The following is a 23524-nucleotide window of genomic DNA, read 5'->3' on the forward strand; positions in this document are numbered from 1 at the left end:
CCTTGCCATTGTTTAAAATAAAACATCGACAACCAAAAACTCTAAAATGTTTTACAGTTGGTTTCTTATTTTTCCATAGTTCATACAGGGTTTTCTTAGTAATTGGACGGATTAACACTCGATTTAAAATATGGCAAGCAATATTTATAGCTTCAGCCCAAAAGTACTTTGGAAGATTTGAATTACATAACATAGTATGAGCCATTTCTGCCAAAGTCCTATTTTTTCTTTCAACAACCCCATTTTGTTGAAGCGTTCTAGGAGCTGAAAATTGATGTGAAATACCATTTTCATTATAGAATCCTTCCAAGTGTTGGTTTTCAAATTCGGTTCCATGATCGCTACGAATTGCAACTAAGGTAAGATTCTTTTCAGTTATGATATTTTTGTAATATTTTAAAAAAGCTGAAAATGCTTCATTTTTATGTGCAAGAATGGAAACCCATGTATATCTTGAGAAATCTTCCACAATTACTAGTCCATACTTTTTCCCTCCTAGACTTATAGTTCTAGTAGGTCTAAATAAATTCATGTGGATGAGTTCAAAAGGCCTAGTGGTTGACACTACGTTCTTTGATTTAAAGGATGCTCTTGTTTGCTTCCCTAATTGACATGGACCACAAATTTTATCTTTTTCAAAAACTAACTTTGGCAAATCTTTTAACAAATCCTTTTTCACTAGTTTTGAGATTAAGTCCATATTAGCATGTCCTAGTCTACGGTGCCATAGCCAACTTGTTTCATTTATCTTTTCCTCATTAGTGATTAGGCATAATCCATTTTTCTTGGCTAAGTCTTCAAGATCTACCATGTAAATATTTCCATGTCTATGTCCCATGAGTACAATGCTATTATCTTTAGGGTTTGCGCTTATGCACACTGAAGATTCAAAGGAGACTTTAAGATCTTTATCATAGAACTGACTAATACTAAGTAAGTTATGTTTTAAACCGTTAACTAACAAAACATTATCTATAAAAATAGATGGAGTGATACGGATTTTATCTTTTCCAATGATGTGTCCTTTTTCATTATCTCCATAGGTTACCACTACACCATCTTTAGATTCCAAGGTGACAAATTGCTCTATGTCACCTGTCATGTGTCTTGAACAGCCGCTATCTAGGTACCAACGTCTATTCTTCTCATTAGCTGTAAGACACCTGCAATCAAAATCAAGGATGCACTTTAGGTACCTAAACTATGTTGGGTCCTTTAGGGTTAGTGTTTGATGTTTCCTTTGGAACCCAGATTTTCTTGTATTTTAGCTTGCTCTTTTCACTCAATCTGTTATAGCTTAATTTTCTAAAATCACATTCATATGCTTTATGTCCTAATTTATTGCAGCAAAAGCAAGTAGTGTTTTCTTTTTTAGGTTTTACAAATATGTTCTTTAAGTATTTTTGCTTTCTGTTTGTTTTATATCCTAATCCTGCTTTATCATAAACAGCTTCTTGACTATCTAGAATCATGTTTAATTTAGTTGAGCTTAATGTGAATTTGTCTACTAAGGATTTATATTTATCTACATCTCCTTTTAGTTTGACATTTTTATTAATTAGATTTTTGGTTTCATTAGTAAACTTCTTACTTAATGTTTCATAGTCATTAGATAGTTTCAGCTTATCTTTCATAAGAGACTGATTTTCATTCTTTAAAATTTAATTTTTATGAATAAGTTTCGTGTGTTCTTGCATAAGATCTAAAAAAGCATCATGTAACTCATCTACTGTAAAGTCACAATCAAGTTCAGCATCTACCTCATCTTTATTGGCCATATAGCAAATTTGAGCTGTGTGTTGCTAATCTTTCTCTTCGGAACTTGATTCCTCACTTTCACTCCATTCAGCCATGAGGATTTTCTTTTTGAGCTTCTTTGCCATCCATTTTAATTTTGGGCAATCTATCTTGAAATGCTCGGGCTTGTTACATTAATAGCAGATTGGTGCTTCTTTTTCTTTCTCTTTGTCCTTTCCCTTTCCTTTGCTTGAGCTGCCTTTGAAGAGGAGTTTCCTTTTGTGGAACTCCTTCCCTCTCATGAATTTTCTGAACTTCTTTGTGAGCATTATCATTCCCTCTTCATCATATTCCTCCTCTTCATTAGAGTCCTCTGATTCACTATCTTGTTTTGGAGTTGTGGACTTCAAGGCAATGGTTTTCTTCTTTTTGACCTTTTCTTCTGAATTTTGCTTCATGGTCAGCTCATGGGTCATGAGTGATCCTACAAGCTCTTCTAACTGTAGCATATTGAGGTCCTTTGCCTCTTGAATTGCAGTTACCTTGGCTTCCCACACTCTTGGTAGAGACTTGAGAATTTTTGCATCAATTCAGGGTTAGTATAAGATTTGCCTAAACTCTTTAGTCCATTTATGATGTCTGTGAATCTAGTGAACATTTCAGTTATGGACTTGATGGATTCCATTTTAAACAATTCATACTTATGCACTAGCATATTTATTTTAGATTCCTTTACTTGATTAGTGCCTTCGTGTGTGACTTCTAACCTATCCCAAATTTCTTTGGCTGAGGTACATGTAGATATCCTATTGAATTCATTTACATCTAGAGAGCAGTAAAGTACATTAATAGCTTTAGCATTTAGTTGAGCTAGCCTCTTATCACTATCATCCCAATCATTTTCAGGTTTAGGGATGATTGTACCATCTATGTTAATTGTGGGTGTGTGTGGTCCTCTAGTTATGATACTCCACAAATCATAATCTAGAGCTTCGATAAATATTCTTACCCTAGCTTTCGGATATGTGTAGTTTGTTAAACAAGGGAGGTCCGTTTGTTGATTGTCCCTCACTCATGGAATTTTCTATTTGGGCTGCCATGACCTTTAGCTCTTGATCGTGAGATCAGCAAATACTATGAGAGCACCTGCTCTGATACCACTTGTTGCCCAATGTGACAACCCAAGAGGGGGGGTGAATTGGGTTTTCAAAAATTTTCGACCTTAACTCTTCTTGATGGATGTGTGTGAGTGATTTAGTTGGTGTTAATTATATAAGTGCAATTGAAAACACAAACAAGACAATATAAACACACAAGAAGTATAGTGGTGCGGTGCACCCCAAGGCACCTACGTCCACTCTCCAAGCGTCCTCTTGGAAATTCACTATAATCCTTCGGATTACAGTTGGATTGTTTTTCGACTCACAATCCAAAAACCATTACGATTTGGTTTTCCTGGATCACCAAAGACCTAAGTTGGTTTTTCGGGCTCACCAACAACCTACGTTGGTTTTGCAGGCTCACCAACAACCTACACCATTGGTTTTACGGGCTCACCAACAAACCTTACAAGGAATTGAAAGAAAAGAGTTTAAAGCTCCTAAATGAGCAAATATAACAAGTATGCACTAAAAGAAGAGATAGGAAATAATTATCGCTTTGAAGATGCTCTTCTCTTCTTTGCTCAAGTTATTTCACTTCTCAAGGGGTTGGTAGAGCTCTTGAATGCACTTGAAGATTGCGCAACCACCTTCTTTTGGAGTTTGAATGAAGCAACTTGATGAAGAAGACTTGAACTTGCTTTCTCTTGAATGCACTCTTGTTTTTGCAAAAGGTACTTTTCACTTGAAAAATAGACCTCTTAAATACTTCTCCAACCTCAGATGATCACTCCCTAGGTGTTGGAATGGAGAAACTAGCCATTTCTAGCCATTGGGGACTTAAAAAGTATATCTGCAGAACTAGTCGTTATGCTGTCAGCCGTGCTGGGGTCGACCCAAGTTACTGTTCCACAGACTGAGGTCGGCTCATGTTTTACTGGGGTCGGCTCCTGCTACAGTGGGATCGACTCAAGCTTGGCTGGGTTCGACCCTCTCAGGATTTTCAGAAACTTGTCTTTCTGTCATTTTGGCCTGGGGTCGACTCAGCTTTTCTTGGGGTCGACTCATGCTACAGTGGGGTCGACTCAAGCTTTTCTGGGGTCGGCCCTTTCAGGGATTCCAGTGACTTGATTTTCTAACTCTTCAGGCTGGGGTTGACTCATGCTTTTCTGGGGTCGACCCAAGCTATAATGGGGTCGACTCAAGGTCATCTAGGGTCGACCATCTCAGGAACTCCAGAGTTGTTTTTTAGGTTCTTTTGGCTGGGGTTGGCTCATCCTATCTTGGGGTCGACTCAACCTGAGGTCGACTCATGGATTGTTGGGGTCGACCCAAGCTCTGTGTCATTTATGCCAGAATATGCCAGAATGAACCAGAACATGCCAGGGTCAACTCCATTACTTCTGGGGTCGACTCTTACTCTGTGCCAAGTGTTCCAAGGGTGTGCCAAGTCGTGCCAAATGTATCAGGATCGACTCCAAACTACTTGGGGTCGACTCTAACCCTATTTTTCTGCACTTGAAGGTTAGTTTAGCACATTTAAGTAATAAAAAGATATTCCAATTAAATCCATGAAGTATGGCACATACAAGTTTCATTTCTTTAACTTACAAAAATACGGAAATACTCTTTGTTAAGAAAACTTCACTTAGTTTGGTCAAACTAAAAATTAGATTTTTCTCTCAAGTTCTTTTGGTGGAGTTATACTTGGATTAGTTCTTGAGGGTCATATTAAGCATTGTAGATGAGTGTATCATGAATGTATCAAGATTGTAGAATGTATCGAGAATGTATCACTTCTCTTTTTCTTGAGTGACTATTTACTTGATTAAGCTTGTTAATAGCATTTGCACTTCCATATGGCCTTCATGGTTTTGTAAACATCAAAATAACATAATGACTCTCATGTAGTTTGTGTCATTAAAGAGTGGTGGTCTATTTGTGGATTGCCCTTCGACAATAGAGGTTCCTAATGGAGCTGCCATGATCTTTAACTCTTGATGGTTAGATCAAAGAGGGTTTAGTACCGGCTCTAATACCACTTGTTGCCCAGATATGTAGCCCAAGAGGTTAGTGAATTGGGTTTTAAAAATTTTTATCTAGAATGCAGCAGATAAAATATAATTCCAATTTGAAAGATAGAAGTGCTTAAACGATGAATGAATAATGGCAGAGATTAAAGTGCAACAATATAAAGAGATAGGCACACACAAACACAGAGAATTTATAGTGGTTCGGTGTAACCCACACCTACATCCACTCCCCAAGACTCTTGAGAATTTCACTATAATCACCCTGATTACAGTATGGTTGTTTATCGAGCTCACAACCCAACTCGTTATTTTTTCGAAATCACGAACCCAGTCGGTTTTTTCAGGATCACCAGCCACAACGTTAACCTGTTTGTTTTTCGGACTCACAAACAACCCAGTCGGTTTTCACAAGCTCACCAACTAAAATCTTTACATGTTTTTTTTTCGGATTCACAAACAATCCAGTCAGTTTTCACAGGCTCACCAACCAAAATCTTTAAACCTTGTTGAATTTTCTGATTCAATAACTTTCAATTAAGGTTTGGAAGAACTTTTATTAGTTTTAGAGCAAATAAAACTATTACAGCGGAGTTTAAAGAATATGTAATAAATGTTGTAACGATGTAAACAAAGCTTCAATGTAAATGAAATAATAAATATGGATCAGAAGCTTTGAAGATGGTCGTTAGCTGCAGTCGAAGATCTTGATAACACAGCAGCAACTCCTCTGTTGAATATTTCAACTGATTTCTTCACAATACGGTTTTTTCTGAAAAGCTCTTTTGTGAGGATTTTTTTTTTGTTTTGAAGCTTGAATTTTGGGTGTTTTGATTTTCTCACTTGATCCTCTCCCCCATCTTCTTTTTCTCTTGGCGTTCCTTTGAATTTATAGGTTACATACTGACCAGGAAGTACCGAGTAGCCATCACACCAAGAAACTATCCGTTGGCACCTAGAAAAAGTACTATTGAAAGTAGCCGTTGGAGCTGTCAGGATAATAGGGGTCGACTCACCAGGTTCGGAGGTCGTCCCATGTACTAAGGGAGACGGCTCACTAATTATAGAAGTCTGCTCTTTCCTTTAATCCATACAAAGTTTCTGCGCTTGCCTCAAGGGTCGACTCGTCAATGTCGGAAGTCGACTCATGTAGATAAGGGGTCAGCTCTTTAAGTACAAGGGTCGGCTCACTCCTTCAGTTCATACAGGTTTCCTGTGCTGGTCTTAAGGGTCGACTCTTCAATGTCGGGGGTCGGCTCATGTAGATATTGGGTCGCCTTCTTAAACATAAGAGTCAGCTCATCTAGTTGGTCTCAGGCGGTGATTCTTCTCTGTTTCTCTTGAACTACACAGGGGTCGACTCCTTAAACACAAGGGTCGGCTCACTCAGTTTACAGATAGAATTTTCAAGTTTCTTGATTTTGTTTTTCTTGATTCTTTGGAGTTTGTAAGTGCAACTTTCGTCTAGAGATCTAACACTTCACATTTAAGCCAACATCATTAGAGTACATATTTAACTCAATTGTTTTTGTGATCATCAAAATCCATCTTTTAGGATTAACACATGGCAATTCTTTACTTAAAAGCTAATGCTCGTAAGGGTGGGATTCTGAATTTCTTATGTTCATTGAGAGATGAAATCACTTGATACCAATCAAACAATAACTTGTTCCTGTTGCGGGAGGAAAACATCCAATTGACATAGATGAGAGTAGATATTATTTAACATTTTCTCAATGCGACTTTGGACAGACTGAAAACTAGGTTTCTAGAAAAAGATAAGCACAGATCTACAGTTATCTTGAAACCCTTCCTCAAGTGGCTGAGCATATTTATGTAGAAGAATGATTATTTTTAGAAGAATGATTGAACATTCTGTGATTTTTTTTTGGCTTAGGTTGCTTGTACTAGAGACTTTCTATTTAAAGGTACTATGATAGTCAAGAAGCATATAACATTGTTTGTTATTATATCTTTAATGAGAAGACTGAGCACATAACTGCAAATTAATAGTATATTCATGATGAGAGTGTGAAACGAGATCTAGTCACACCCATGGTATGCTGTACCGGTCGGTACCGGGCATACCGTATCCGTACCGATGGGTACCAGTATCGGTACACCAATGTCGGTACGCCTGGCATACCGCGTACCGTACCGTACGGATACTCGGTACGCCTATATTAGTGCGGCACCGGTACGGGGTTCGGTACCGGTACGGCGAACCTTGGTCACACCATTCAATAATTCTTAAGATCATGTGACTTATCTGTTCAAGAAAAAGGTTAGGAAGAAAACAATGGTCTGAGTATTGTTCCAGACTCGAGAACTTAAATATTTAGCTCCTTCCAGCGGTTCTTAAAGATTGGTTATTTTGATTACATGACAAATGTGTAGATGTTATCCACAAAGTATGTAGTGAATTAAAAATGGTCCTTAACCACCTTGTTTTGGACCCAATCATATCATATGACAACTTATAAGCGCACAAATATTATGATCATTCAAGCATGAATTATTGCTCTCTCTCTCTCATGTTTTTTTTTTTGGTGGGGTGGCGGGGGTGGTGTTAGAGGATTGCATGGCTTGTTACGATCCTCTGACTGCCTTTAAAGGTGCATACCTAATTTGCAGTTTTTTTTCGTATTCCATGTATGCATACATATGAAGGCTTCTTTTATAATCTCTTTCCAAAGATGACCATAAAAGTATACTGTGTGTAGGCATATTTATTAGACGTTAAATGGATATGGATCTCAAAAAACTTGGGTGCATCCCTCAGAAATTATATAAATGTTTTCCACTTTCTACTCTTTTAATTCTGAGGTGCACATTCAAGAAACTTTGGGATGAATGGAGCCTTGTAGGTAAGGATTGTGAGTGGACTGTGTACTCTACCTATGCTCCAAATCAAGGTCCGCAATCTCGGTACCAGGTATTGTATTGGTACCGAGTACCGTACGGTATCTTATTGGTTTGATTTGATACGATACGCTATACTTCTAAACCGAAATAACTCTCTAGTCATTTTTCTTAATTTTTTTCGATATGTCTTGATACAAGTTAATACGTCTTGGTACTGGCCGGTACGCATCTCAATACGTCTTAGTACAGGGCGGTACGAGGCTTGTATCAACTTGAAGTTAAATTTTGTATAGATTTTTTGCGGTACGGTTTGGTATGGGGCGGTACGACAAACCGTGCTCCAAATAGAATTTAACTACCCAAGATGTCTCAAGGAGCTAGCTGGAAAGTGTTATTTGGGTTTCTTGGCCCCGCATAAGTATCCAATATATATCCAATGTGGGGCTAAACACATGCTCACACGAGTTCTCACATATGCTCTATGTTTTAGCATCGGCATCCTCGCCAAGCTAAAGATCCAAATTCATTCAAATCCTATCACAAGTACTACAAATTCAATCATAGATATTATGCTCACCCCGTGGTCAGTCCTAAATGGGCCCATGCTATGTCCCTTAGTCCGCATGGGCTATGGACTGGGTTCACTCAATGCCATTTGTAACACTTAGGACCTCATCCAAAAAGGCTAGTTGGATGGTATTTGGTTCCTTGGCCCTATATAAGTACCCAATATTTACCCAGTGTATGGTCAATGTGGGACTAAATACATGCCTGCACAAGCCCTCACAAGTATATATTGGGAATATTAAGTGAGACTCCTTTTTTTTTTTCTTGTAAAAGAGAAATAATCCTATAACCTTTATTTAGAATCTCTTTCCTTTTCCAGTTCGTACAAAGAAAATTGCACTTTTTACTTAATTATTTGAATAATTAATTATGTTATTTGTTGTCTCTTATGCTTTTTTTTTATTTTTTCCCACATGTAACATTCGTCTAAGTATAGTCAAATGTACGTGTATATCAGATTTTCTGAGTTCATCTTTTTATTTTTTATTTTTGAAATTTTCTGCTTTCTTCTCACCTAGACAAATTGTAGCTTATTTTCGGACCTGCAACCATGCCGGTTAGAGCATTTTGCTGATCAAAAGAAAAAAAATGGTTCTAGGTGTCTTGTTTTAGTTGCAATCCAAGCCACCTGTATGCCTGCAGTGCATTTTATTACATGGTAATCTCATTAAAATGATGATACCTCCTGGTTTTAGAGGTGAGGAGTCATGGGTTTGCTAATAAAGATATTTTGTTGATGTGCTAGGGCAAGCTGATGAGAATCTGTTTAAAAAGTGATCAAATAAATTTTGAGGGTTCTCTGTTTGTTCTACCTCTCTATCTCTCTTTTTTCCTTCCCTGAGTGCATGTACCTTCAGAAGATTGGTAGTCAGATATGTACCTTGTTCTTGACTAGCATTCACATTATTTTTTCAAATTACATTTGGATTATATTCCTCGCCATTTCTACCAGCTTGTTTCCTGTTTTTGATGCACTGCTACCATCTATTGTTACTTGAATGTCCATTGTTACTTTTTTGATGAGTCTGAGACTGGAGCCACTCTATTTAAATGCAAGGATGGACAGAGAGAGGGTAGAGAAGTGGAAGAAGAGATGAAGGCCTTCTCCAAACTTGCTTACTTTTTGACTGGCACTTCTACTGCTGCACTCATGGCCATTTCCTCTGGATATCTCGAAGGTCAAACAGGACATGCCCATACAGTCGCTCTCAAGGTCTGCACCATCTTCATGGTGGTCACCTTCTTAACTGGTTGCAGAATGCTGTTTCTAATACTCAGTCGTAGCAGCCACATCTCTATTAAATCCTTCAAAAGCCTCAAGTGGACAGGATTGTTGTCGCTGATCCTTTCGGTGTTTAGCGGCGCCATTCTTTACCTAAAGATGTTTGCCCTTCTGGCATTCTTTATAGCAATGATCCTATTCTTTATGGCTTGACATCCATGCAGTCATCACCAAGGTAATAGGGGCATATCATTCAGACGTTTATCCGATTTCATTTGAAACATTTGGATGCTGTTTGTTATGGTTTCCTTACGTGTTGCTCTGGTGTCCTATTATTTAGTACTATTGTTTACCATTTGGTTAATGTCAGTTGAGTCAACTACGGGAATAGTGTTCTGTTAGACAATTTACGGTCGTGGGTTAGTATTCTGATGGTTGTCTATTTTTCAGCAAGTTTGTTTTTGTTGTTTTCATTATGTTGCACGTGGATTCATGGCAATTATGCCAGTATTGTATTTAAGCTGTGTTAACAATAGAAAAAGGGAGATTTAATCACCCAAATATTTGGCTTATTGTGGAGGTCGGGTTTCCTTGAAGAGACCCAAAGTTGTTCGTTGTTCTACTTTGTTTTTCTTACTCTGATCCATATCATTTGGTATTAGAGCCTAGTTTCGATCGACCCCATGGCTGAAGGCACCTGCTATGCGCAACTTGCTGAAGTTGTGGCTTCCGTTAAAGAAGCTCAAGAGACGCAAGCAGAGGTTCATCGAAGAGCTCTAGATGACCTCAACTAGAGCCACCAACGAGCTTATGCAGATCTCAATAAACAGCTGCAGCTCTTATCCGCTAGTTTGGGTTCTAATCGTTCACACCATAATGGCCAACTGGAAGATACAGCAGAAGGTTCTCATAACCGTCACACTAATTTCCTTGTTGAGCCGCAAGGAGTAATCCATACTAGAAGCATGAAGCTGGAGTTCCTACGTTTTGATGGTGAGAATCATGTAGGGTGGGCTTATCGTGCCAAGCAATTCTTTACTTACCACCAGACCAACCCACTCCATCGCATACTCATTTCCCCATTTCCATATGGAAGGTCGGGTGCTTATTTGGTTCCAGGATATGGAGGAATCGGGCAATTTGACGAGCTGGGATGCCTTTGTGAATGTGCTCCTCACTTGCTTTGGCCCCTCAGCATATGACGATCCAATAGAGGCTCTCACTCGCCTCTGTCAAACCTCCATAGTGGATATTTATAAGGAGCAGTTTGAGGCCTTTACAAATAGGTTGCGCCGCTTGGATGAAGACTACAAACTGAGTTGTTTTCTCAGTAGGCTGTGTGACGATATTAGACTGTCAGTTCGACTCTTACAGCCAACTTCTCTCACTGTTGCCTTTGGTTTGGCCAAAATTCAAAAGGAGCACGTCAACAATTCCCGTCGCACATTTAGAATGGATCGAGCTTTGCCTGCACCGCCAACCTCCACTACCATGGTGGGGGGCCCTAATCAAAATCCACATTCTACAGCCTTGGTTCGGCGTCCGACGATGCCAGTGTAGCAGATATCTCCATTGCAAATGAAGGAAAGGCGTGAGCGTGGGTTGTGCTATCCTTGCGAAGACAAATGGGCACCTGGTCATCGCTGCAAGGGTTTGCGGCTATATTTGATGGAAGGGACGGAGCTTATCAACATGGTGCAAATTGGAGAGACTTCCAGTGTAGCTGAGGAGAGTGTTAAGGAAGAGAAGCTTGTTCCTGACAAGGGTAAGGCCCCATTAATTTTGTTACATGCCATCTTTGGAACTCCCACTTCTAAGATGATGCGCTTAAGGGGTGAAATTCTGGGTCACACAGTCACCATTTTAGTGGACTCTAGGAGTACACATAATTTTGTTGACCTCTCCGTCCTCCATCGAGCTCACCTGCAGTGTTTGGCAGCCCCATCTATGATAGTTATGATCGACAATGGTCAGAAGGTTGCTTGTCAAGGCCGTTGTGCTAACGTTCCTTTAACTATACAAGAAAATTGCATTGTGGTAGACTTCTTAGTCCTGACATTTGGGGGGTACGATATTGTATTGGGTGTTCAGTGGTTATCTACTCTTGGGCCTATCTTGTGGGACTTCCACAAGCTTACAATGCAGTTCACTACGGCTGGCCATACTGTCCAACTTCAAAGAAAATCATCAACTGGGTTTGAAGTAGTGGAAGAAGACCAACTATGAAGGACTTCTAAGAGTCTACAACGTGGTATATTGCTGCAACTACTACCTGCAGAATCCGAAGCATATATGGGTCAGAATTTTGGTGCTAATCCTCCACCAACTTCAGGTTTGCAACGTCTCTTATAAGAACGCCAAGTATTTGATGAGCCAAGGGACTTCCTCCAATCCACACCAGTGATCATCAAATTCCTCTCCAAAATGACTCCAAGCTAGTCATGGTGCAACCTTATCGTTATCCATATTTTCAAAAGACAGAGATCGAAAAAATCGTCAATGAGATGCTCAAATTCGGGATAATCAGACCAAATCAGAGTCCTTATTCATCTTCGGTCCTATTAGTGCGCAAGGCGAACGGTAGTTGGTGATTATGTGTGGAGTATAGGGCCCTCAATAAGGAGACAATTAAGGACCGGTACCCCATTCCGGTGGTGGATGAACTCCTCGGCAAGCTTCATGGTGCCACTGTGTTTTCCAAGCTTGATCTCCGTTCTGGTTACCATCAGATTCGAGTCTCTCCTGCAGACATTTCCAAAATGGCATTCCGTACCCATCAAGGTCATTATAAATTCCTCGTGATGCCCTTTGGGTTAACAAATGCCCCGGCAACCTTCCAAGGGCTCATGAACGACACCTTTCACTCTTACCTTCGGAGGTTTGTTCTTGTGTTTTTTGATGATATTCTTTCTTATAGTTGTTCTATGGATGATCATTTGCAGCACTTAGGGGTGGTTCTTTTAGTGTTAAAAAAGCATAAATTGTATGCAAAGTTAACCAAATGCAAGTTTGGATGCTCTCAAGTTGATTATTTGGGGCACATTATTTCAAGTTCACGTGTTGAAGCCGATCCAGGTAAAATTGAAGCCATGATCTCTTGGTCGGAACCTCGAAACATTAAATCCTTCCGTAGGTTTCTTGGGCTTACCGGTTACTACTGAAAATTCATCAAGGATTGTGGAAATATTGTTGCGCCATTGACATCCCTATTGAAGAAGGACTCCTTCCAATGGACCCCTGCTGCAATGGAAGCTTTTAACCAGCTCAAGCTTGTTGTGTCCCATCCCTAGGTGCTTGCACTTCCTGATATTACAAAGCCCTTCATCATTGACTGTGACGCTTCCAGTTCAGGCATAGGTGCAGTTCTTATGCAAGGAGATTGGCCAATTGCATTCCTAAGTCATGCACTCAAGGGTTGGAACCTACACTTATCCACTTATGAAAAGGAGCTCTTGGCTCTTGTCATTGCTATCCGAAAGTGGCGACCTTACCTCCTTGGCCAACCCTTCAAAGTTTGCACAGATCAACAAGCTCTCAAATTTTTTCTGGGGCAACGAATTGGTATGCGGTGCAACAAAATGGGCATCAAAGTTATTGGGGTATGATATGCATGTGGAGTATAATATAGGGAAGGAAAATCAGGTGGCAGACATCCTTTCACGATGCCATGAAGATGACCTGGACGAAGCCACTCTTGTTGCTATCTCAAGTCTAAATGCAGCATGGGCAGATGAGGTAAAGTCTGAATATGACATGGATTTAGAGCTTCAAGAGCTTTTCTGGCAGTTAAGTCAAGGTATATTGGACTCTTCTAAATATCAACTGCATAATGGAGTTTTATATTACAAGGGAAGGGTGTACGTGGGTTCTAGCATGCCATTTTGATCCAAAATTCTCCAGCAAATACATCCAGCCCACTTGGGGGCCACTCTGTGTTTCACAAAACACTGCAGCGTGCCAAGCAAGAATTCTACTGGAAGAAAATGAGATCTGATATCAGAAATTTTATCTATGAATGTGATAGCTGTCAACACAACAAATCCAAGAATATGTCTCCTGCAGGTCTCCTACAACCACTTCCAATTCCACAGGTATGGACTGAAATTTCTATGGATTTTATCAAATGTCTCCCTATGTCGTACGGCTATGATGTGGTCTATGTGGTTATTGATCGTCTGAGCAAATATGCTTATTTTATTAAGTTATCACATCCTTATACTGCTGCCAAAATAGCTCGTCTCTTCTTTGATAATGTTTTCAAGTTATACAACATGCCAACTTCTATTGTAAGTGATAGGGACCCGGTTTTCACCAGTCGGTTTTGGGAAGAATTGTTTAGCTTGCAGAAAACCGTGCTCGCTCATAGCTCCGCATATCATCCCCAATCCGACGGACAATCTAAGATCATGAACAAGAGTGTGAATATTACTTCGTTGTTTTGCTGGTTCGCGCCCAAAAGATGGGTCCCAGTGGCTTCCCTTAGCTGAGTTTTGGCACAATACCAACACTCACAGGTCCACACAACTCACACCTTTTGAAGCTGTTTATGGAGTTGCTCCACCTCGATTGGTTTCCTACATTCCAGGGATTACTAAGGTACGGGCGGTTGAAGATACCCTCAAGTCCCATGACCAGATCCTATGCTTACTCAAGAAACACCTACATCGAGCATAGGAGCGCATGAAACAGGCTGCTGACTTGCACAAAACAGATCGAGAATTCAACGTTAAGGATTGGGTCTTTTTATGCCTCCAACCATATCGGCAACATTCAGTGGCTGTCCGTCGCAATTTTAAGCTTTCACCCAGATTTTATAGACCTTTTTAGATAATACAACGCATTGGAGCAGTCGCGTACAAACTAGCTCTTCCACCGGAGACTCGCTTGCAACTTGTTTTTTATGTCTCCCTTCTCAAGAAGAAGCTTGGGTTTAACGTTATCACCTCTCCAACTCTTCCTCCCTTAACACCAAATAGGACTCTCCATCCCGGACTAGAGGCCATCCTCCAGCGTCGCATGGTTCAACGTGGGAACAGAGCTGCTACCAAATTTCTTGTCAAATGGGTAGGTGCTGATGAATTCGATGCAACCTGGGAAGACTATCACTTGCTGCACCAAAAATTTTCTAACCATGAGGACATGGTTGCTTAAAGAGGAGGGCAATGTTATGGTTTCCTTACGTGTTACATGTTGCTGTGGTATCCTATTAGTTAGTGTTGTTGTTGACCATTTGGTTATGTGTCAGTTGAGTCAACTGCAGGGATAGTGTTTGTTAGATAACCTGTAATTGTGGGTTAGTGTTCTGTTAGATGGTTGTCTATTTTTCAGTAAGTTTGTTTTAGTTGTTTTCACTATGTTGTATGTGGGTTCATGGCAGTTATGCCAGTATTATATTTAAGCTGTGTTAACAATAAAAAAAGGGAGATTTGATCACCCAAATACTTGACTTATTGTGGAGGTCGGGTTCCCCCGAAGAGACCCAAAGTTGTTCATCATTCTACTCTGTTTTTCTTACTCTGATCCATATCACTGCTTTCAATCCTGGACTCGTGTTACTATGTAATATTAGTACTTAATATTGTTTATGGTGATGACTGCATTCATTATGGTAGGGTTTTCATGAAGTCGTTATCAAAGCAATAGCGTCATGTTGTTCAATCCTTTATCCAAAGCTGTCTGAAATATTTTGAAAGATGTAGGTTATTACGTAATCCCTAAAATTATTATAACACTTAAATTTTAAAAATATAAACGTAAATGATATTACTTGGCAAAACAAGGCGAAACTTATTTTCTGTGACCTCTTTTTCCCTTTCAAACCTATATCTTGTGTCCTTTGCATAAAACAATGAAAATGTCAAGTTTGTTAGATTAATTATATTGCCATTATCTGAAAATTTTTAACTAGTGCTAGCTGTATCCATAGAGCTATCTGTGAGATGTTACAATACTAAAGCCATTAAAGGGGTTTAAAGGATTCTTGGATATAAAGAAACAGGGGAGAAACTTGCTAGCAAACCAGTTCTTGATTGGAAATAAGAAAATAAGAGAAGAATGCCTGAGTCATGTGGAAGAGATGGCATGCAAAAGAAATATAATTGTACAAATGATTTCGTATTTTAGATGGACATTTTCTTGTTATAGTAAAAAGGTCATATAAAATGTTATGAACTCTAAAAAAATATAATTTATGCACTGGATTGCGTGACAAAATACAATGCCATTATTCCATGAGGTGCCCATGTTTAAAACAGGAGAGGCGAATATTTTCAGAAGATCGGAGATGTCATTCTTTTGGGCTTCCCATATTTAAAATTATTAAAAATCTAAGAAATTTCTTATCTTTTCTTTCTAGCCAATTTTATTTATTATCGTGCCGTGAAACAATTTACAGTAATTTCAGATTAATTGTTCTCTTTGTACCTTTATGATATATCATTATGTTCTCTCCACCTTTTGTATTATATTTTTTTCTTTCCTTTTCTGTATTATCATTTCTTTCATTTACTGCAAATCCAATCCACCAATCTATAAGGTTTGATCATGTAATCTAAAAAACAGGCTATCTGTCACGCTTCCGTCCCGAGATCGCGGGCCGGGGGTCGCGCCAACCGCCGCACACCCGTAGGAAACTCTCCCCACGAGCATGCAAGGCATCTAAACCAAACACCTCAATTATGAAATTCCAAAATAATTTAACAGAATAAATTGAAATCTTATTCCATTGACTAACTCAAGTCATAATGTCTCACAAGTCTAAATATGCAGCGGAATAATCATTTACCAACATGCAGAAACCTAGTTCTTAAAATAATAAAAGTCCACCAATCATAATAAATGTCGATAATAACAAATCAACTTAAATAACCCTAATCTAAGATAACTTGTGCCACAATCCTTCTAGTCGCTCTCCCAATTTGAATCCCCAATAGACTAGTTCTCGAAATCTGTAAAACAACAAGAGATGGTATAATGAGCTAGACAGCCCAGTAAATAATGAACACTCTAGCTAGATAAATCAAGCACTAATATGTGGAAAATAAATAAATATGCAGTTCCAAAGTATAAGTCAAATATTTCTTAAATTCAAAAGATTCTTTTCGCGGTTTCAAGATTCTTTCACATATTCAATTTATCATGTCGATCCTGGACTATGACCACATGTTCCCTGTGGCAGGGTCATCAACACCGACTAATCTTCTTGCGGTGAGTCCTTCAGGACAGTCAATTGCCAACGTATCTGCCCCCATTGGCGGGGTCCTCAACATAGCCAGGTCGATAGTTCAGCTTGTTCTCTATTTCATATTTCAGTTATATATAAAAAAAACATACAATGTCAAAACCAAATGTCGTTCATATCTTAATTTCTTTCAATTTATCAGATTCAACTCAACAGCCAGGAACTATGACCACATGTTCCCTGTGGTAGGGTCATATCACCGACTATTCTTCTTGCGGTACCAATGTATTAGCCCCCATTGGCAGGGTCCTCAACATAGCCCGACTGCAAGTCTGAATCTATTTCAAGTCATAATCTTTTCTTACATTATGTTTCGTGTTCCAAGCCAAAAGATACAATGTCAGAGCAATTAAACACAATTCAAATCAGAAGCAAATACGTTCAATCATAATCATATAATATTCTAAAATACACATATAATCCATGCATCAAATTCAAAATCATGAATAATTCGATTCGTGAAACATGTATATAGTTTGCCGATAAATCTAGAAAAGAGGTTACATCACTTACCTTGCGAAGGCGATCCACAACAAATCCAATTAATTCCGCAAATCCCTCGCAGAACCTAATATTCAAAAATCATATTTTTTATTTAAATTCGGATTCATACCCGTAAACCACCCCCTCTCTTTATTCATTTTTTTTCCTTCTTCTTTTCTTTTTCTTTTTCCTTCTTTTCTTTTTCTTTTTCTTTTTCCTTCTTTTCTTTTTTTTTCTTTTCCCTTCCTCTCCTTTTCTTTTTCTTTTCTTCTCTTCCTCTCCAGAAACTTCTCCCGACTTCTTTCTTCTTCTCTCTTCTCTGTTTCTTCTCCTTTCCCCGCTTCTTCCTTTCTTCTTTTTTCTTTTTTTTTTCCTTCTTCCGTTCCCGATTCACCTTCTCTTCTCTCAGCTCTCCCCTTCTTCTTCTCATATTCTTCTCAACCCTCCCCCTTTCTTCTCCTTTCTTCTCCCACGGAGGGAGGAGGCGAGCTTGGGAGGGGCCAGGCCATGACCGGTAGTGCCTCCAGCCGAGCCCGCTGCGCCCTCGATCGCGTTTGCAGCCGACGCTCGCGGCCTACGCGCACGGCCGAGCCGAGGCTGGCGGCTCCCGTGACGTCCGTGGATGCTCCCCGTGATGCCGACGAACTCGCAGCCGCACACGGGTAAGCCCCCTCTTTCCTCTCTTCTTTCTTTCTCCTTTTCTTCTTCTTCCTCTTCTTTTCTTTTCTTTTCTTTTGAATTGATCTATCCTCCCGAGTGGATTGGGAGGAGAAAATGCAGGAAAGGGAAAATGAGGTGGTTGGGAGGCTTACCTGGTTTCGGGGGTGAACTGTGATGACCCTCTTCGACGGCTCTCTTCCTCTCCGGAGGCAGTGGAGTTTCTTTTTTTTTATTTTTTCAGTGGCAAGCGAGGAAGAAGGTCACCCAACCGGAAGGGGACTCGGCGTGGCGGCTCTACCTCGGGTGGCTTTCAAATGAGGAGAAGAAGCCCTAAAAAAAATAGGGGTTTCCGTCTTCCTCGGGTGATCGCGATGAATCCCCCTTCATCGTGTGCCCTCACGTGCGACACACGTGAGGCCAAAAGGCTTGGGTCTCACACTATCAATGAACAGTAATGTTATCAGAACAAATCTAGTTAGCGTCAGCTACATGAATCATTTTTCTTTATTTCGCCATTTGTGCTACCTCCATCTTTGTATAAATAAGTTTATTTCTTATTCTATTTTTTTAATATTATTATATATTTATTTTAATACTCTCCCATGCATTCATTTCAACATTATTAAATAAAAATCAAAATTTAATAATTAGTAGGCATGCATGTCAAATTACGAAGCAGATAACTGACTCTGTAGTCATATTTCAGAACATCAATATGTGTAAACATTTTTTAATGATGAGCTACAAAACTAACAACACGATGTTAGAAGATTACACTGATGCCACACATTCACAATGGTCATTTCGGTTCCAAGATGTTTTAAAATTTATAGCTAAAATCTATTCAAATGCATCTGTTCCTATGGCAACACAAGCAGCCCTAAACTAGTCATATCTTTATTGTAGAGTGGTCAAGCCCGGTTTACTCTCTTTGCATTCAATTAGTCATATCCTATTACAAGGTACGCCAGCCTTCCTCCATGAAAGCGAGATAAAGTTATCATATAACAAAAAAAAAAAAAAAAAGAATAAAGTGGATTTAAACATGCATCCCATATAATCTTCTTCTTCTTTTGCGGCCATTGAATGCTTGAAGGTTTGTACAGTTCCTAAAAAATGCCTCACGTCATTTTTCTACTTGATCATTTATGCTCGGATGGTTGAAAAAGATCAATAGTTTAAAATATAACCCACCTATGTATCACCATAACTTTCGATGTAGTGGTTAATATGAGTGATTGCTCCAGTCTATTAAATCAACTTACGGTCACTGCAACCAATCTATGTACTTTATTGTGCATTTCTAATGCATATATGTGAGGACTCAGTGCGGACATCTGTTTAGTCCCACATCGGTTATTCACCGAGAACATCTTGGTTTCTTATACAGGATCAAGAAACTCAAATAATACCTTCTGGTTAGCCATTCTTGGTGAAATCCTACATTGTTACAAATAGTATTAGAATGGATACGATCCATAACCTATGTAAATTATGGGACACTACAACACAGATCTATTGAAGCTGACCACGGACGTCAGGGCTTGAATGGAGAATCGATCGTGGTACTTGTGATTAGATTTTAATGGATTTGAATTCTTAGCCTAACGAGGATGTCAAGGCTTGAGTAGGGAAGTATGTGAGGATCCTTGTGGGCGTGTGTTTAGTTTCACATCGGTTATTCGCTGAGAAAATTTTGGATACTTATACAGGATCAAGGAACCCAAATAATACCTTCTAGCTAGCCATTTTAGATGAGGTCCTAAATTGTTAATATGTGCATCATATTTGTTGTGAACTAGTGCTTGCACTCTTGATTCTCTGAATGTCTAATACTGGTTTGAGGTCCCAAAATGTAGTTTAGATTGGCCAATCTCCCCAAGCCACAAGGCATTTCAGGTTATAGGTCTGCTCATGGGGGAGACCCTCCGTTTTGATTGTGATGCAATGACTAGCCTACGGTCCTGCCGATAGGTTGAGAAAAGACAACAAACAAGTGAGTGAATGAGCCTGAGAATCTGAAGGTTTTGCCTGTTGAATTTCATCCAAAAATTGTTGATCATCTGCTCATCCCATAATACGGTACCTTCGTACATATACTGCATGAACAACTTCCAATAGTTCCAATTCGGGCATATGATTGACCCATCTTGTCCGATCTTGTACAGCTTCCTCGATTTAATTTGCAGGACCATATTTATGATCCATCATAGGTCTATCTTTCTTTATTTGTAGAATTTACTCCTACAGACTTCTTAAAGCTATCTTCATTTACTCCTATTTGGACAAAGGATGGAGAAATGCTATTCCCTCATCCGAAAAGATCGTCTTAGATCCTTGCTTCTATAATGAACCTCCATAGATGAAACTTAACTATGCAAACAGGTACATATGTGTCAGTTTTAGCCTTGATCTTTAGCATTAGATTCCATCTCAACTTGTAGTTAGCATGCACATATGACTGAGTTCAGCCAAATTTTTCCATGCATTTGCAAGATAGATGGTCCATGAAGCATGCACATGAGCATGATACCTTCTTTTATTCCCATTTGGGTAGGGGAACATCCATGGACATAGCATATCTTATCTTGAGTTGCTAAATCTTCTGATTTGTGTACAGTGGCCTAGAATAAGATTGACCCCACAAAGTCTTGAGCCACTTTTCATGGGTTGGAATGCAGTATTTCTATCTGATCTGATCCTAACTACTAACAACCATCTACTGGTCTGTGCCTATAAATTGTGAGAGATGTAATGCTGCAAACATGTCGGTGAGCAACAGTGTCAGTTGTTTGTATGGGTCCCAAATTAAGTTTCTAGACTACCTTGTCCAAAACAATGTCTGCAAGAGGACAACTTCTAGGGTGCAAGCAGTTGCAATTATGACCCTCCAACTAGAGCAAGTAGAGGTTTACTCATGACTGAAAATTTTGATTGTATTCCTTACATTTAAAATTCGAGGACATTTTATTTGAAGGAGAGATTGGACGAAGCCTAATCGCTTTCGTTCAGTAAATGAAAGAGACGGAGCACATTTAAAAGAATGAGAAAAGGAACAAAAGAGCAGTTGGTGAGATGCAAAGAGAAATAAGAGCAGCTATGTCGGCCAACACTGCTTACTCCTGGAATAACAATTCCAGGAGAACTTGAATAGCAGTATTCCTAGGATAATGCCCTCTCTTTTTCCTGCCCACTTTTACATGGGCAAAGAGAGCTATTTTTGCGAGAAATAAGAAATTTCTTCTGAACAAAAACAGGAGAAACGACTCATTCCTATACTGCCTTTTCTTGTTCTTGAACAAATACAACCTTGGTGGAATTCTTTGGACGTCTCACTCTAGTATTCCTATTCAGTTTAGAGATGTACTGTTTTCTCATTCTGTAGGATGTATTCATGCATGTATGAGCCATCTGGTTTAACGAAAAGAAAAACAAAAAGAAAACAAATACAACCCAAAATATTGGTTCAAGCAGGCCAGGTAGAATTTAGTCCAATGTATTGCTCAATTTAATTCACAGCCAAGCCCATCCTCTAATTCTAGACCAATGTAACAGATGTAGGTATGTTGAGAACTGTGCTTCAGCTACGTTTGTGATGAATCTCACAGAATTTGATCCAACCCAGTGATCAGGATCTAACTTTGCTCATTTCAAACCTGTCATGAAAAGGACTTGTTATGCAGATTATTTGAGTCAAATCTTGGTTCAAGTCAAGATCTAAGTTGCCCACAATTCTAAACTCTTTCAGTTGAGATAGTAAGGCCCATGTAGCTACTTGGTTGCACCTAGCTTTTATGCTCTCTGCAAATAGAGCACTAAAACTTAATTTAAGGACTTATATATTCAAGTTCATTACTGAACAGATCAAGGCCAGACCTCAATTTTTAGTTCGACATGTGATCTACTCAAAACTCTAATGACATCCGACTCGCAGAAATGAGTAGCAATTCAAGCCAAACTCCTTATGTGTCTGGTGAGCAAAGCTTAAACAGTCGTCGCTGAGGTTGGTTTTATAAAGTCTGATATGTATTGCTGTTTTTGAAGTCATTAGCGACTCAATTATCTCTCCTCGTACGAAGTCCGGGAGAAGGCTACACATAGTTATCCTTCTATGCAAGTAGATATATAGTTTTGGAAGGAAGGTATTAAGCATGATATATGTTACCAATCCATTATCTATCAGTTTAGGTTTTAGAGATCAATTACTCGGTCAACAGTTTTAAGCATAAGTCAAGTAGTCTAGACTAAAAAGGTGGCAAATTGGTGGCAATTCCAGTGCCATATTGCTCAGTTATCCTTCTTGCACAACCTTCGTGTGTATGGTACTTAGGCCCTGTTTGGGGGAGCTGTTGGCAGTAGAGCTATTGGAAGTAGAGCTGTTGGAAGTAGAGCTGTCTGAAGTAGAGCTGTTATAAAAAGCTGTTTGCTGTTTGGTAACTACATTCGTAAAGTGCTGTGGTACTTTATTTTGTGTTTGGTAAACAAACTAGGAAAGTACTTTTGTATGACAAAATTACCATAAAGGACATTGCATAGTATTATACAACAGAATATAATAAAACATAACATATATTAATACATAAATATACGATATAGTATAATATTTTTGTAATATAAAATAATATTATTATAATATAGCATAATAGTAATATAATTATTAGAGTAAATTAATATTTGGTAATATAACATAATATTAAATTATTTAACATAACATATTAATGTATTATGATATAATGTAATATATATTATATTTATAGTATAATACAATAATAAAGACATAAAATATTATAATTATTAGTATAAATTAATTTCTCATAATATAATATAATATTAAATTATTTAAAATAACATATTAATGTATTATAATGTAATGTAATATAATATAATATTTATAGTATAATACAATAATAAAGGTATAAAATATTATAATTATTAGTGTAAATAATTAATAATGTTGAAATATATTTATTTATTATCTTATTTATTCATTCATTCATTTATATAAATATTTATTTATTTATTTATTTTATTTTTTAAATTTTCTTTTCTTTTCTTTTCTTTTTTCTTTTCTTTTTTTTCTTCTCTTCTTCTCCTTCCTTCCTCTCCCCCGTTCTCCTTTCTTCTCCTCCCGCGCGGCCGGCGGCGCCGGAAGGGGGCCAGGCCGCCGCGGCCGCGGGAGGGGGCCGGGCCGGGGCCGGCGGCCGGCGGCGGCCACGACGGGCCCCCTGGGAAGTGCTCTCCCGCGAGGCCGACAGCGCCGGGCCAGGCCGTGGCGGACGCGAGAGGGGGGCGGGTCGTGACCGCCGGCGGCCGCAGGAAGGGGGAGAGGGAGGGGGTGCGACGGCGGGGCCTCGCAGACGCGGGAGGGGGGCCGTGGGACCTCCTTCTTCTTCGGAACCGTCCCTTTCCGTGACGGGGACATCATTGCCGGCGGCGGCCGCGGGAAGGGGAAGACCACCTGTCTTCCTCTTCTTCGGCACCTCCCCACCATGGGGGCGGGGGAGAGGGAGGGGGTGCGACGGCGGGGCCTCGCAGACGCGGGAGGGGGGCCGTGGGACCTCCTTCTTCTTCGGCACCGTCCCTTTCCGTGACGGGGATATCATCGCCGGCGGCGGCCGCG

The 23524-nt window shown here is 39.4% G+C and overlaps 1 protein-coding gene and 1 long non-coding RNA gene across 10 annotated transcripts in view; both read left to right on the top strand.

Annotated features, from left to right (window-relative positions):
• The window catches only part of LOC103700537, a 65345-nt gene extending 55252 nt beyond the window's left edge, over nucleotides 1–10093 (top strand). For 6 of the 9 annotated variants that reach the window (XM_039121271.1, XM_039121265.1, XM_039121267.1 and 3 more), the window contains one exon: nucleotides 9357–10082. In XM_039121271.1, the coding sequence (XP_038977199.1) occupies nucleotides 9357–9734 (378 nt within the window). In that variant the 3' untranslated portion in view covers nucleotides 9735–10082. Of the gene's footprint in view, nucleotides 1–9356 lie in introns of all 9 variants that reach the window. The other 3 variants (XM_039121269.1, XM_039121270.1, XM_039121264.1) reach the window with 2 other exon arrangements.
• A 7422-nt stretch (nucleotides 10094–17515) lies between these two features.
• On the top strand, nucleotides 17516–18466 carry LOC120107810. The gene is made up of 2 exons (XR_005509438.1): nucleotides 17516–17906; nucleotides 18025–18466. It is a non-coding gene; the product is annotated as an uncharacterized LOC120107810 (long non-coding RNA).
• Nucleotides 18467–23524: the final 5058 nt, after the last annotated feature.

Source organism: Phoenix dactylifera, unplaced genomic scaffold (genome assembly GCF_009389715.1).
Source record: "Phoenix dactylifera cultivar Barhee BC4 unplaced genomic scaffold, palm_55x_up_171113_PBpolish2nd_filt_p 001029F, whole genome shotgun sequence".
NCBI lineage: Eukaryota > Viridiplantae > Streptophyta > Magnoliopsida > Arecales > Arecaceae > Phoenix > Phoenix dactylifera.